The sequence below is a fragment of the Glossina fuscipes genome, unplaced genomic scaffold (genome assembly GCF_014805625.2).
Source record: "Glossina fuscipes isolate IAEA_lab_2018 unplaced genomic scaffold, Yale_Gfus_2 27, whole genome shotgun sequence".
NCBI classification, from domain to species: Eukaryota; Metazoa; Arthropoda; class Insecta; order Diptera; family Glossinidae; genus Glossina; species Glossina fuscipes.
Window position 1 is genome coordinate 479,841 of NW_023998422.1, and position 16,601 is coordinate 496,441.

A 16,601-nucleotide genomic window follows, 5' to 3' on the forward strand; every position below is an offset into this window, starting at 1 on the left:
GCGCTGCACATAGCTGGGTGCTGCACATAGCTGAATGCAGCGCTGCACATAGCCGGATGCTGCACATAGCTGGATGGTGAACATAGCTGGATGCTGCATAGCCGGATGCAGCGCTGTACATAGTTGAATGCAGCGCTGCACATAGCTGGATGCTGAACATAGCTGAATGCAGCGCTGCAGTTAGCCGGATGCAGCTCAGAATAAGGCGGACAGTACTAACTCATCCACAATAAATAATAACGATACGTTGAAATAATCGTTAGGGCTATGAAAGACTATTGCTTAATAAGCCAAACCATGTCAGTACACCAAACTTGATCGCTCTGGACCTAGCTGCAGCGCTGCACATAGCTGGATGCTGCACATAGCCGAATGCAGCGCTGCACATAGCCAAATGCAGCGCTGCACTTAGCTGAACGCAGCGCACGTAGCTGGATGCACCAACTTCTCTACTACATGTATTGCAAGATATAAGCACCTAGCTGCCTGCAGCGCACTTAGAGGAATACAGCGTACATAGTTGTATGCAGCATTGCTGCACATAACTGAATGCAGCGCACTTATCCGAGTGCAGTGCATTTAGCGGAATGCACCGCACATAGCTGTATGCAGCGCTGCACGTAGCTGGATGCAGCGACTCTTGTACTACATGTATTGCAAGGTATAACGAAGAGATATTAAACAACCAATAGCAAAATTTACCATCCAGGAGCACTTGCTTCTAACTTCTAATTTCTAAAGTTGTATTAGCTACACTGCTTAACACTGACTTAATTAGTTATTTTGGCACTTTTATAGATCTGCGGTCGTAAAATTATGTGCATTAACACAAGCTTCTTAGTTTAGCAAAATCATAAATGGAGTTGTAAAAAAAGGAACAAATAGAAGGCTGCTCAGAATAAGGCGGACAGTAGTAACTCATCCACAATAAATAATAACGATACTTTGAAATAATCGTTAGGGCTATGAAAGACTATTGCTTATTAAATTAATTGGTGAAAGCAATTATTACGGTCTTCACATAGTTCCGTTGGTAAATGGCGTTAAACGATTTAGTATGTCTATAACGCAAGTTTTGGTAAGGATGAAGTTCTAATTCTTGAAAATTAGACCAAGAGAAAGAAGAATTTAAATCAAATTTTAGATCTTTGTGGATAATGAATAAAAAAATTGCAATAGAAGACAATAATGGATCGCAATGCACTATAAAATGTTGTAGACAACGCTACTGTTATACATATGACTGATGGTATGATGATATAATATAATTCGCTATATGGGAGGCGGTCAAGGAAGTAGTCCGAACCGTACCGTTTTCAACAGCGTTTATCCCTGGGCCAAAACACGTCAGAATACCAAATGTCATCGCAATATTTTAAAAAATTCGTTCTATACGTGCAACCCAAGAGAACAGGACGGCCGCTGGCGACTGTACTGCCACCAACTGCAATGCTTCACCTAACTGCAGCGCTGCACCTAACAACCGTGCTGCAACGCTGTACCTAGTTAGGTTCATCTGCGCTGCCGCTAGCAAGTTCTTTTGGTTGTTGAGCAAGTTGAGCAAAACAAATAAGACGGAGAGACGGACAAAAAATGGAAAACATAAATTAAATCACTTGTAACTTTGTGTGGGCATGATTTTGTCAATTTTTGCGTAAAAATTCTCGACTTTGATTGTGAGCATTGTTTCTGCAGCAGCCTAAGTTATAAAAAGCAATATTCAAAGTCCCACAAAAAGATTCTCAGGAATTATTTTCATGATATTTTTATTTTATTTTCATGATACTTTTATTTTGCTTTCATGATATTTTTCTACCCTTCAGCGAATCAATAGTAAGCAATAAATACTACATTTTGAATTCCTAATATGTTATACATTGTATGCATTCAGATTTTAATTTACTTATCCAGCTGTTACCGTTACTTGTAAATCACCATTGGTATTGCAAATATGGAAATTACAACGGACGGACAAATATATATCGCGGTCATTAATAACACTTCCTATATCCCTGATGCCTATTTTTCGGATATACAAAAAATACAGCAAAATTCCTGGTCAACGGTTTTGCGATGGCTAGTAGAATAATGTGACATAATAAAGAAAATTATTAAAATCTTCCAAAGCTTTTGTCAACCTTTAATGGCGATCGCTGCAAGAATTCTAAATAGTCGTGAACATTGTTGGGTCGATCGTTATGAATTAATGTTTGATATTTTTCATAGAGCGCATAGCTTTGCTTTAATGTGTCCTCAAACTGCTTGCTCTTAACATGCATTATTATATTAAGCTGCAAAGAAATTTCTTTTATTTTTTTTTTATTTTGTGAACTTTACCTTTAGAGGAGAATTATAACAGAAGCGCTGCAAACGGTTTGGTGTTAAACGTTTTGGACTATTTTTGTGTACTGTTAACTGATATTTACAATATATACATATTCGATCGGCATGAAATTTTGAATGAATTAAGCCATATCTGGCAGTCCATCCGTCTGTATACTGTGTGTTGTAACGATTCTCCTGGCCGCAAAAATGAAGCTACCGACTTCAAATTGGCCAAAAACATTGAAAGTTCTTACAACGGGGTTGATACTGAAAATAGATAAAATCGGTTGGAGGGTACGCCCTCCAAATTGATTTCTTGCTCACTAATCATAATCTATTGCCGGTAAATGTACAAAAAATTCTACGGAAAGCTTAATATAACCTGGACATCGTTGGGAAGGCTATTAATAGAGGGTTCACTATGTGTTAGTTTCATTTTTTCACAGGACATGGTTTGGCCACAGTACCTACGCAAACTTTCGCCTTGACAACCTGTAAAAATGTTGTCCTTTCGAATATCAATTAATTTACATAAAGTCATGTTTTGTTTATAACGTCTTGCAAAAAAATTCTCAAAAAGTTCTATTTTACTTGTATTTCGAGTAAAATCCCTGCGAGACTTCGTTTAACAGAATTCTGTTACAGAGCTGTGACAAAAAATTTTAGTTTGTGTCTTTGGTAGTTATATTTAAATAGAACTTCACGCCCTTAAGTTGAGAATATCAAAATTTCAGACTGTATTTCATCTCATAATTTTCTATTTCCCGTGTGTTTCACTTCTTCATTAAAATATTCGCCTTATTGAAGAATATCACTAGCGCGCAAAACACACCTACAAAGACTGATGAAACGGAAAATTGCAAACCTTTCAGCTGGTAATGTGTATGCATACTATAAGAAATATTTGATTCATATATATCTTCCCTTACTACTACATGTGGAATGATGAGCGCAACAAATCGTGTTGCCTTGCTCACATAAATTGCTACATACGAGCCCAGTAAAAGATGCATATATGTATGTAACTGTGCATTCATGCTTGCAGGGATGAACTAACAAATTAAAAATTTTGCAGCTGCTTAACATCTGCTCCGGTCTCCTTGCAAGTATTTCCTTTGTATTGAAAAGCAAAATAATATAAAATAAAAAAACTGGGATTTAGGTAGAAAACAACAAGTGAGATGTGAGTGATTAAAATACGTTTTTAAGATGAACGTATGTTCGAACAAAACATGTAACGTTTACTCGAAATGGTCGAGTTAGTAAGTCCTGTTTGCCAAAGATTTTGCTATACTTTCAATCCTCCCCTCGGAGTTTTCAAATAACTCCTATCAATTTTTTTTTCATATTCTTTTCCATTCATCCGAAACGTCGATTCGTGTCATTAAAAAAATTGTTTCGTTGTGCACTTTAAAATAAAAATTTTGTATAGCCACCAACACGTTTTTAGATTTCTTTATTATATTTTTTTTTTTTATTATTTTGTCTTATAAAAGAAATGAAAACCAAACAATATTTTTCCAAAAATTGTTTATCATTGAAGTTTACTGTTTACCCTACACATGGTTATCTACGTTACCATACCATAAGACATCCATGCATGGATGTCGACATTTAAATTTTATGATCATGTTTATAAACAATTTTTGTCGATAATGTTTGGCGAATGCCTTCTCTTAGTAGAATTTTATTAGCTGAAAGCTGGAGCTGATCATTTCCTAAGGAGCTTCTTAAGCATTTACAAGCAGAGCATCAGCAGAGCATAGCATTGTATAATTCGTAGATTCCCTTCGTCTGTGTTTAGCTTACTGAACTGTCTGTTGCTTTCGAACAAGGTTTTATGTAGTCAGCATATATATAAGAAAAAAACGCGGCAGGTGTTTTCTGTTCATTTAAGGTATAAATCAAGTTTTTCTTGCTTTTTGGTGTTGGTGTTGTTTTTTCAACTTAATCGGATCAACACAATGCTGTTGTATTGTCATGCCAGCACTTGGCTATTGTTCTTGCATCTTTTTTCTTTTTTTTGGTACTTTCATTTCTGGCAGAGTTTTAGAACAAAAGGGACAAAAAGTAATGCTTAGGTCGAATATAAGCATTTATGATTAAAAGTGAATACTCGAAAGCAAGTAATAACTTCGTCCTTTGCAATGATTGTAGCGGTTTGAGCAGTCAGATAGTTTTCACTGCTAATAATTAGTGTTTGATTTTTTTTGCAAGTTTGTATCGATAGTGATTGACAGAAGGCAGCAATAAATCATTTCAAGAACGGCACATTGTTATCCACACATCTTTGCTTGCAACCCTGTTTAAAGTAACAGCATTAAAAAAAAAAGCATTATTTTTTTCGAAGGGAACGAAAGACAATAATATTCGAGGAGGTTATTAAAGATATAGTTGGCTACTAAAAAAAAAATCATGTTTTTGAAAATTATTTAAAAATGAAAATATCGGCACCGCTAGGCATCTTTCACTTAAGAATTGCGTGGCATGGATCGTATCATTTAAGTATCACTTAATTTTTGTACGTACTAAGGAATTATAAAAGCAAATCTTTTGTTAACAAATAAGATTTAAATTAACTTACCGAAAATATTCTAGTAACGCTTGGATAAACGCATCTCATAATTTCAAATACCACACACCGCCATACATTTATGTTAGAGAAATCTAGATTTTGCATTACTTAAAATTTTTCCACGTTCATCATTATCTTCTCATAGTTTTCTTGACGATCATTTAAGTCGAAAAAATTGATTGAAAATTGCGGTTCTTAAAATGGAAATATTCTGTGTTTGAGCCGAGCTTCGCTATTATATTATCTGACACATTTGCGTTGCAGCGATCTATTTTTATTGTTATATGTTTTTCGTACGCTTAAGATCTTAAAGCTTTTTTTAAAAGACCATTTTTGCTATATACCGCTTATTCTCTCTAATAAAACCCCACATTCCTGCCAAGTCAGGAAATGCAGGCCAATGGGTCTATTGATATGCAAAAACTTTCTACTAAACTCTTCGACATTCAATGTTAATCTAAAACACTCTGACTTTATTCGAAAGTATTTGCCAATAGAAAAAGTGGACCGAGCGAAATCAAATCAGGTACAGGTCTTGTTGCAATCAACTAGATTGGGTTTCTCTCTTAAATGGACTTCTTCTGCAATTAACACTTGCTTCCGCTTCAATAGGATCTCATTTTCAGGTGAATAAAAATGTTCTCCAAATACAATCAGCGAAAAAAAAAGGAAGAAATTTGAAAAAGAGTACCTTAGGCTTAAGGTTACACTGGTATACACTGGCAATCAACTAAACCCTAAATCAAGATACAAGGATATACAATAACGAATAAATGTGTGCTCTGCGTTAATAATGACAAATGAGAAACAAAATCAAATATAAAGGAATATTATGATTCAATCTGCGTGTATTGTTCAAACGTCGAAAATATTTAGCTGTTAGTTATACAATATTCTACTTTTAACCTTATTAACGGACAAAACGGACAGGACACATTACTCAAAACGGAGTGAACAACTCATAATTGGTTCGGCATTTTAGTAGCTGCAAGTGAACAAAGTGTCTTGACACCCTACTGGGGATGTGAATATTAATAAGTTCTAATAAAACCGCGAAAAAATATCTCCTTTTATTAGCTTAAAGACAAAGGTTACATCCTGCACTCGTTCTCTCGTTTTTTTTAAGGGTAGGTAAATCAATGTGCTTCAGTGTACTATTACAGGGTTGAAGAGATAGAACAGAATCCCACCGCAAACCCTACCGGAGATGTGAATATTAATAAGTTCTAATAAAGACGGCGAAAGAACATCTCCTTTTATTAGCTTAAAAATGAAGGTTAGTTACACCCCTTTTTTCAAGGGTTAACGAGCTTCAGTCTATTAATATATGGTGGAAGAGGTAGCGTAGGATCCCATCTCAAACCTGGCAAACCAAGCATCAAAACGTCCCGTTGAACAGACTCCAAAATAACATGACATTACATCTATAACTAGGAAGCTAAGCTACCGACGAGTGCTCAAGAGTTGATCTAACTGACAAAGTGTACAAGCGCTTGGTAACATCTGGGTCAATGAATACTTTAGATCATCTATTTATGAACCCCTGAGCTGTATTAACTGCAACGTCTTTATGAATATCAAAATGTTTTTGAGAAATGATTGCTCGGCTGTTTGATTTTTGTTATGAATAGAAAATAGGACCTTTTTTTTGTCTGGTTTTTTATGTCTGCATCCGAAACATTTCATTTATATAGTATGTTGGGATAGTTTTATTTAAGCAGGTGGCCTGTCTCTAATTAAATGTATTTAATTATGCACTCTTTTTTATTTCTACGCTTATGACGATGGTCTAATGTACTGACACAGCACGTAATTGTATTATTTTGTATTCGAGACACGTAGTTGATATTCTATTGTTTAAACAGCAATTATACGTTTGTCATTATGATTTTCGCGTCTATTGAATATTTATTTATTTATGATCACACAACGGAAATGTTCTAAATAATTGAACTGTGCAAGTATAATGGCAGCGATAATTATACTCGTACATAAGTATTATTTTCATCAAAAATTTTGACTTTACAAGGGTAACATTATATATTTTCATTCCTAATTTATGATTTAAATTAATGCTTACAGAGTAAAAAAATACATTTTAATTACAAAAATTATCCGCATTCTCTAAAGTTGTTATGGGTCGTTGAACTGAAATATTTCATGCTATTCTTCTTTCTTCTTTTATGGGATAGTTAGTCATTAATTATGCTTTATATAAACTTTTTTTAATTATAAATGATGTATCAATCAGTTGTATTTCTGAACAAATAAAAATTTGAAATGTAAACCATATTTTCGTACAAACAATAATACTTGAAGCGCTCACTAAGGCATCTTTCAAATTTTTTAAATTTGTTTTTTGAAGCTTGCCTGTATGAATGTTCGTATGAATATATGTACAAATAATTTTTAAATATCATTTTTTTACCACTGTTCAAGGTATTGTTGTTTTTTGTCTTTCCTCATTTGATATTGATTTTTTCTTGTTGAACAGATACCGCGTAAAGAGACTGTGAAAACGATTAAAAAGAGTTGTGGTAAACCTTTCATAGCAACCTTAAGAACACCGTAAAATACCGCAAGCTCTGCTGTAAACTTCTTTTCTTGTTCCTTGACGTATTGCAAGTAAAATAGTCATCATTGACGCTTTTTTCTTTTTTTTTTCTTTATATTGCGTTTAAATGGACTAATAAGTCAATAAGAGATGTGGCTTACATTGCCCATTATAAATAATTAACCCGGTGATTACATACAGGATCAAAGGAATCTGAGACTTTCATACATTTGAAGTGTAGAACACTGTGTTGAACCATACGGCACTTTGAGGTATTGTGATTTACTCTACTGTACTGTATTGTAAACAACGGTTTATAAACCGCTCTATATGAAGCTTTGTTGCTTGTCAATGGTTGCAGACGTAATAACAAATTAAGTAAGCTTTTTCCTTGCTGGTGGTGACAAGCTATAAAATTCTCGCCTATATTATGGTGAAGATGATGGTGACGTCAGAGAGATAAAAATGTTAACGACATCTTTTTCCCTTTGCTTTTCCCAAGCACATGGATGATGAGAAAAACAATGAATAGAGAAGAGTCAGCAACAGACAAAAAAGTTTGCGCACCCGATAGGAGATGTGGATTTGTGAAGCATGCAAAGTAAAGAAGAATATGAAATGATAGCATGTGGTTCTAAAAAGTTTTTTGTCACCCTTTTATATTATTTGCTTTGTAAATATCCATTAAACTGTGGTTTACGTTAGCTTAGCCACCACACAGTAAGCTGCTAAGGCAGCAAATATACCAACATATCCATTTTGTTATCTGTGTAATAAGTCACTGATCCGTATCTGAACATACATACATACATACATACATATGTAGAATTGTTGAGTTTGTCATCTCGAATCTGAAATTTGTTTTCACTATGTAATATTATTAAGTGTATTGTGTAAATATGGTCGCGGGTTGTTGTCGTCAAGGAAATATTATTTTCAATTAAAAGAAAAAAGTCTTTTTTTTTGCTGTCTACAGTTTTTAAAAATTTAAAAGTTTCGTTAATTAATTCTTTTCCCATAGCTCCATTTACGCTGGCCGCAAATCCTCCTGATGCCGATCAAAAAGGACCCGTCTTTCTTAAGGAGCCCACCAATCGCATTGATTTCTCAAATTCGACGGGTGCCGAAATTGAATGCAAAGCTAGCGGAAACCCTATGCCTGAAATTATTTGGATTCGTAGCGATGGTACTGCCGTTGGTGATGTTCCCGGCTTGCGTCAAATTTCCTCTGATGGAAAATTAGTTTTTCCACCATTCAGAGCTGAAGATTATCGTCAAGAAGTTCATGCTCAAGTCTATGCTTGTTTGGCCCGGAATCAATTTGGCACAATTATCTCAAGAGATGTTCATGTTAGAGCCGGTAAGTGATAAAACTTCGGAAATATATATAAATCTGTACTTCGAAAAGAGAGAGTGAGAGAGTATAGGCGAAAAAAACACACACACGCGATTTCCTATAAAATCAGAATACTAGTGAAATTACTTTCAGTATTGAATCAGGGGAAAAACGAACAGCTTGGGTTGTCTAAGCTAATATTTTGTGGACCGTGCAATTACGAAACTCATTTATCCTTCATACAAAGTGACTACACTTGATGAAATTTAAGACATGAATTTAAAATTAATCTCAGGTTGTTAGCCGCAAGAGGATTAAAAAGCCATATCCTGAAAAAAATTGAGCGATTTTTTCCATGATGTAGTTTTGTAGAGGGCTAGTGATTACGTATCCGACTCGTAAAGAGTAAGTTGGAGTAAGTGTATCGCTTTGGGTGGAACTAATATAGCCCTTTAAATCCTCGAAAACATCATTTTTAATTCGAAGCACATGCCACTCCCCGTTCGTAGTAAAAAAATAGATATAAAAATGGATTCATGTTTTTGGTAAAAGGAAAGTCAAACCTCAGTTAACGGGTCATAAAAAGATAGTGAACACAATGATTTTCTCCTCCAATCTTAGCGAACACAATTGTAGAAATTACGGACAAAAACGGTTAACTCACCTAAAAACTCGCCTCCAAAAGTTTGTGAAATGTAGCTTGTGACTTACAGAAGCAGTTAGCAGTGTTTTTTAATACCTGGGAAAATGTCCTGCACATGTTTGATAAAATGGACTGCTTTCAAGTAAGAAGAAGATGTAGAAGAATTGTCCTAAAGCGACGACATCGTTCTTACTTCTTTTTATTTTCCTAAAGGCTACAATAGAATTAATTTGATTAGAAAGATAAAACTGTGGCTTTACCCTTAATTTAATGAAAATAAGTTGCGACTTTTATGAAAACTCACGTACGACCTAATTCCGGCCTAATTATTACAAAATGCATCTCTCACACACTCTCTCTCTCTTTTTCGATTTCAATAAAATTTTTCTTTTCAGCATTCATTGGCCTGCCTTAAAACAGCAACGGTGGGCTTAGTGTCTGTTTGCTTACTTAACTTTATTACATTGGTAGATAAGCTTGTCAGGATTTTACTCTTTTTTTAACTTGTCATAACTTTAACTCCCCGTTGGTTCTTTATTATTTTTTAGTCACGTTTGCCCAAAAAAGAATGAAAAAGGGCATAAAACAACGCAACTCCAAAAAAACAGTTTCGCACACATTCATCCTTTTGACTCTGTAATAAAAGCCGTTTAATTAAAGTTGTTTTTTTTTTCTTTTTTTTTTTTTTTGCATATCAAAAACTGAAAACAATAAATTTTCCATAGCTTAATTGTTTGCAATACATATATAACAAGAGCGCGAGTAATTTCCTATTACATTGTGACAATAATGTTGTGGCGCGCAGTGTTGCAATCTATCTAGGGTATGCAGTGTTTACAAGTCTATAAAACAATTGCTTTATAAATGTTTTGCAACAAAATATTTTTAACAACAACTTGGGATTCAATGATTTGCTTTTGAAATTTGTTATGCAAAATTTTTAGGTAATGAGTTATCTTAGTCACGCAAATTTTATAGCAACTTTTTAGTATTTGAAGTTTATGATTTTTTAAACAATGACTCGTTGCTGATGAACTTTTAATCCTAACGCGTTTCGCCATTCATAAATTCGGTAAAGAACACTAATATTTGGTTACTACAGAGTGATGTTTCTTCTACAATAGATTACAGCATTATTTGCAATAAGAAGAGAAGACTTTTTCGATAAACGAAAGAGATATTGTAGTCCTTCGTGATTGGTTTGCAATTCAGTTCTTGGCCTGGGTTGTTGAATTTGTATTTGTTGAGGTTTCTAATATGCAGTGCCTATTATAGTCATCGCCCTAATCAAAATTACGGATACTATACGGTGTAGCATTGAAGACTTTTGACTTTACTGATCGTGACACTTCTTGTACCAAACTTCTTACGTACCGCTGTGAAACTTATTCGCTCGTACTTAGCCGACAGAGTGAGACTTGCGGAAACATTCATTTTTTTGTAGGTCAAGGGTCAAACGTGTTAGTGTTTCGGGGCATATCATGAGGAGTAACTGCGTTTATTAAGGATCCAAGCAGTCACAATGATTTATTTAACAAAATTTCGCTGAATTCTTTCGAAAAGAAAGCTCGTGATAGCTCTAAGTTGAAATGGAGCCAATTTGAAAATACCAATACGATTTAGATTGACCGACACGGGTCTTGCAGTAAGGTAACATTTTATGTTATCAACCGAGATGTCCGGCGCCAGTCTTGACTATACCTCTCCGAGTGGTTATTGCTGTCAACGTGTCATTGTTCGTAATAAGAACATCGAGATATGAAGAGAATTGGAATATTTTATCGCCAACTATGAGCTTGAAAGCGTCCAGTTCTTTGAGGACCTCGGCGTTGCAGCAGTGCAAAAGCACAATGCCCTCAAGATTAGCAATAATTTACGGGCATTATATAACGATTAATACTTAGATTTACTTGTAAAAATTAAATACAACTTATACCGACTTTAACCGCCGGCTGCTTAGTTAATTTTATGGATCATAAGATTATATGTAATTTAAATGTAACTTGCTTAATATTTCATTTTATTTTACAGTTTTAAGACACCGTCTAAAAACACAGTTTAGTGGAATACGACAAAGCACTTTTCCCTTTTAATTTACATATATTTCTCTTTCTCTTAACTCAAGTCCTTACTTCTCTAAAAGTTTACTTCGAAAAATAAAAGCCGCAGTAATAACTTTGTGTTTTATTGGCGTGAGAGCATTATAAGGCGTACGTTTCGATTCGAAATTTTTTGACAAGGTGTTCAACTGTTCGGAAAAACGAATATTGACGGAAGAAATTTGAATACTTTGGTTGCATTAAACAAAAATGAATGATGAAACCTAAACGCAAATGACTCAAACGACATAACCTTAAAAAGAGCTTAAGCAAATGAATGCCACTATGAAAACGTTACACATTTTAATTTTTGCACCATTTGCATAATTAAGAGGAGATGCATAGTTCGACAAGGCTCAAAGCATGTCCAGTGTGAATTTCATAATATTATTTATGCAATAGTAGAATTAATTTTTCCTCCTCCTTCGGAACATGAAAATACCAAGCCACATTTAAAGCAAAGAACAGAAATATTTTTATTACTTCTAAGATCGAAAAGTTCATGCAACTCTGTCTCATTGTCACGCAAAGGATTATAAATTAAAACAAGAAAAAAAAGGAAAAGGGAATAATTTTTTTTAATATGATTTTAATAGCTTCTAACTGAGGTTTTTCGTTGTTTGCGATTATTATAACACAAAAATGTGTGGATTGTAGCAATGACTTGACGAAGAGTTTTGTCATACTTACTGTAGATGACGTGATGTGTCACCATTAAGTGCAGCACATTACTACACACAATTTGAAGCATGTTCTACAGCAACATGTTACTCTCGAGGTGTAGAGTTTAATGCCAATTTTTGTTTTTGGAACTTACGTTAGTTGCCTGATAGACAAAATATATTTGTAGTCGAAGGAAACCAAAAAAAGAAAAATCATATTCGGCTATCACTGAATATTTTATACGTAAAAAAAAATAAAAAATAAAAAAACGGAAAAGACCAAATTTTCGGAAGGGCGGAAGTGGAAATTTGTGTGGAATTTTTGTTGCAGCAAAGGTGTTCCCATGGGAGTACGTATATCACAGATACTATACGGTTGGGCTGACAGACGAATGGACAGATGGAGAGACAAACATGTTTTAAGCGCATTTCATATTTAACACTGGTTAAGAATGTACGCAGCTTATGGAATTTTTGAAACTTCCTTCCGACCCTGACAATGGTTTTGATAGGAAAATGAAAACGTTATATACTGTACACTGATACTAGGTAGGCATGGCCAAGTTATTCCATTTCTGTGCATATATTATAGCACATCCATAGAATACACGTTCACACATTATAGGAGTACCTGCTGCAGTTTGTGAGTAGCGAGCAAAAAGCCGATTCTCCGTCAGTTCACATATCCCCTTTGATTAAGAATTTATTCTGCTTAAAATATCCATACTTTGTGGCGTCCTTGAAGCTTCCTTCTACACACTGCAAACGTTTTGACAAATTGAATATACCCCACATCCTTCGATGATGGTTATAACCACAGCCTAATCAATTTAATATTCAATGTAATTGCACCTTGGCTTCGGCGTACGAAAATTTCGAAAATATATTTACTTGCCATGGGCTTATGGTAAAGAGACAGTGACTCCATGTTCGTAGTTATTAAAATAATTCGACATTGAATTGTTCCTAATTTGAATTTAGTTAATTCAATTTTTTTTTGTATACACATCATCGAAGCATGAGGTGTATATTCATTTTGTGAGAACGTTTGCAACGCCCAGAATGAAGCTTCAGTGACCTTTTAAAGTGTACACATTCTTAATCAGCGTCATATTCTGAATCGCTATAAGTATTTCCCTCTGTCCGGTTGCGGAAGGAAGCATCAGAGACCCCGCAAAGTATATATACTCTTCAGCAGCATCAAATTCTGAATCGATTTAAACATGCTTCAAAAGCATGCCCGTAATGTATATAAATTCTTGGCCAGTTTGTAATTCGGATTGCAAATAAGCATGTCCGTCCGTTCATTTACCCATTTGTCCCGCTGCCCAATTGTGCAGTATATGTGATGAATATTCCCCCGTTTGCGAAAAGGATCCAAACCTTTTCAAGAACACGCGCGCCTATGTACCAAAACCGGTGAACACCTTTGCTTCACTTTTTTTTTTTTGCCTATCATAAAGTACAACACATAAATCATATAAATTTCCACTTTTATCCTGAAAATAGAAAATATCAACTGCGCCCATACAATATAATAGAGTATGAAGACTTAGTTTTTTTCTTTTCTTTTTTCAGCGTCACAGTAATGGGTGTAAAAGATTCGGTCACGACCGAATATAATTTTCTCACTTGTTTCTTTTTGTTAATAATTAAATGAGCATAAAATTTGAGAACTTTTTGTGAATACATTATTAGTTGGAAACTTAGAAAACGCACTAAGCTACTCTAGAGTAATTTGTCGCAAAAGTAGTTTCATTTAGAAAATGAGGACAAAATTGTTCGAGGATAATTTCGCTGCTTTCGTGATAGTCCGCTATTTCAATAGAGAGTAAAACAATGCTAAGCGAGCGGATTGAAATAAGTAAGAAAATTTTATTCGGTCATGACCAAATCTTTCATAGCTATCACCTTTATTCTAAAGAAGACTAAAAAGAAAGAAAAGAAGGGGAAGAAGAAACTTTTAAATTCCTAACTATTAGCTGCGTGTGGCTGATTCAGAACAAGAGTGGCGTGGGTGCGTTGTTCTTTATGATTAACAAGCAAAAAACACGAAAGGTAAAGGTGTTCGCAGTTCTCGTTCCATAGACGTATGGGCGTCGTAAGTACGTCCTTTGAAAGGTTTCGCTCATTTTTACATTATATTCCATATTTGTAGGCGATATCTTTATTTTTGCAAAAGGTAGAATGTTTACCGTAGACACCACACAGTTAGGCAGACGGACAGCTGGACACATGAACTTGATTAGCTGACCAAGAATTTATTGGTGTTTTTAAAGCCTAAGTCTGTGCGTTAAAAATAAAACATTGAAAAAAAATTAAATTTTGATACAATTTCGATTTTCCCCATTTTTTTTAAAGCCACGATGGCCTTTTGAAGGCGCGATGTAGTTTATGAGTAAGCAATTTTTTATAACTTTCGAAAAAGAGAGGTATTATCATGTACAATGTACTGTAGGCATATCCTTCGACCGATTTAGGCCTATTTTCAGTATCAACCTGATTGCAAGAATTTCCAGCCGAATTTAAAGCCGATAGCTTAATATTTGCGGCTAAAAGAACGTTTGCAGCAGCTCTTTCACAGACGGACAGAGGTATCCGCTGAAACCGATTCAGAATTTGATGTCGATCAAGAGCATAGACACGTTGTAGGGTTTTTAAAGCTCTTTTCCGAGCATTGCAGGCGTTTTGACGAATGAATGCACGCCTGGATAATGGGCTAAAAATGAAACGATCGTGAATTCGTCAACAATATCTGCGAAATCACAAAAGACCGTTGTGCCAAAATCAGCCCAATAGGCTCGCTCTATAGCTAGAAGCGTACAATCTTTGCCTTTAAAGCAAAAGAAGAAGATGAGTGACACACGCAAAAAAGTTTGCAAGCATTGCTGGATGAATAGAAGTTTGGGTCATATGCGTTCTGCTTTCCTGCCCGTACATTTCGTTCATCTTATCGTAAGCGCGTGGCCGACGGCTCCAGCCGAAACGATTTGAAGTAAACAAGACGATTTTCACGAGAAAGACTGAGTCAACGTCATTTGCCTCTTTATTCAGCAGTTTGCAAATATACGCCTGTGTCAAGTTAAATAGGAGCTGAACTTGTCTCCTGAAGAGCAAAAGATTGTTCTCTAACAGTTTTGCATTTCGAGATGTTGAGTACATCACAATAAGCAAAGCAACTTTAAGCAAGAAAAGTTATTGATATTGATTTTTGTATTAATGCTGCTGCGTCCTGTGCACGCACTTGCCCGCTAACTTGCATATAGCGTTCTTACATGTTTGATATGTTTTCGTTTTTGACCTCACAATAGAATTTTGACAAACAAACGAATATAGCTCTACAACAGCCTTTTAGCGTTTCGAGAGATTCATAAATTTCGGAACTTTTTTGTATCAGAATGCACGACAGAACTGAAGTCTTAGAAATTGATGCGTTAGGTTTACCAAGAACTTATACAAATCTTATACATATGAAAGACAATTGACAATCTCTCTCATATACATAATATTTAATCGAATGTGTGCGAAACTTGTTTTATCATCTTATTTGCATAAGCTATCTATTTAAAGGATTTTCATGAAACATTTTTTAGTGGTTGCTCAGTACTATGAAGCCGATGTCAATAAGGAACACGTTATACGTGGCAATTCGGCTGTAATTAAATGCTTGATACCTTCGTTTGTGGCTGATTTTGTTGAGGTTGTCTCCTGGCATACGGACAATGAAGAGAATTTCTATCCAGGAAGTGAATATGGTGCGATTTTCCCTCTAATTCACATTTCTTTTCTTTGTTGAAAACGTAACGAATACTAAAACCATCCTAAACTCTTTGCGTGGATTCACTACCCTAAATGGTTTTGTTTGTGCGTGTGTGAATGTGTTTATCCTCTTCATCTTTAATTCTTAATTTTTTTTCTTTTTTTTTTTCTTTGTACTCTCAATTGGTTGTTTTTTCATTTTTGTTTTGTATGATTTTCTTTGTCTATATCGTCTGTGACTTTTCCAGTTGTCTCACAGCAATATGAAGAAGATATTCACAAGGCATTTGTTATACGTGGCAATTCGGCCATATTGAAATGTGATATACCTTCGTTTGTAGCCGACTTCGTTAGCATTGTATCCTGGCATACCGATCAGGATGAAAATTTTTTTCCCGGCACTGAATACGGTGCGTTTATAGTAATCTTTTATCGTCAACTAAAAAAAAAGAAGAAAAACGCAATAACCCTTAAACGTATACACTTTAACACAAATAATAAGGGCCTTCAACCAATCGCGTTAACCGATTTATAATATTTTGCAAAAGTATAATTTTTCTTTAAAACTTTGCTGTTATTATCAGCTATAACTATACCTTGGAAATACCTTTTCTATATCAGAACAAATTTAATTGTCCTTTAGGACTT

At 34.9% G+C, this 16,601-nt stretch overlaps 1 protein-coding gene across 5 annotated transcripts in view; it reads left to right on the top strand.

Moving 5' to 3' along the window:
* The window catches only part of LOC119635880 (Down syndrome cell adhesion molecule-like protein Dscam2), a 150,868-nt gene that overhangs the window by 28,339 nt on the left and 105,928 nt on the right, over positions 1–16,601 (top strand). For all 5 annotated transcript variants that reach the window (XM_038030903.1, XM_038030898.1, XM_038030901.1 and 2 more), the window contains exon 2: positions 8,476–8,814. In XM_038030903.1, coding sequence (XP_037886831.1) covers positions 8,476–8,814 — 339 coding nt within the window. The remainder of the gene's footprint in view (positions 1–8,475; positions 8,815–16,601) is intronic.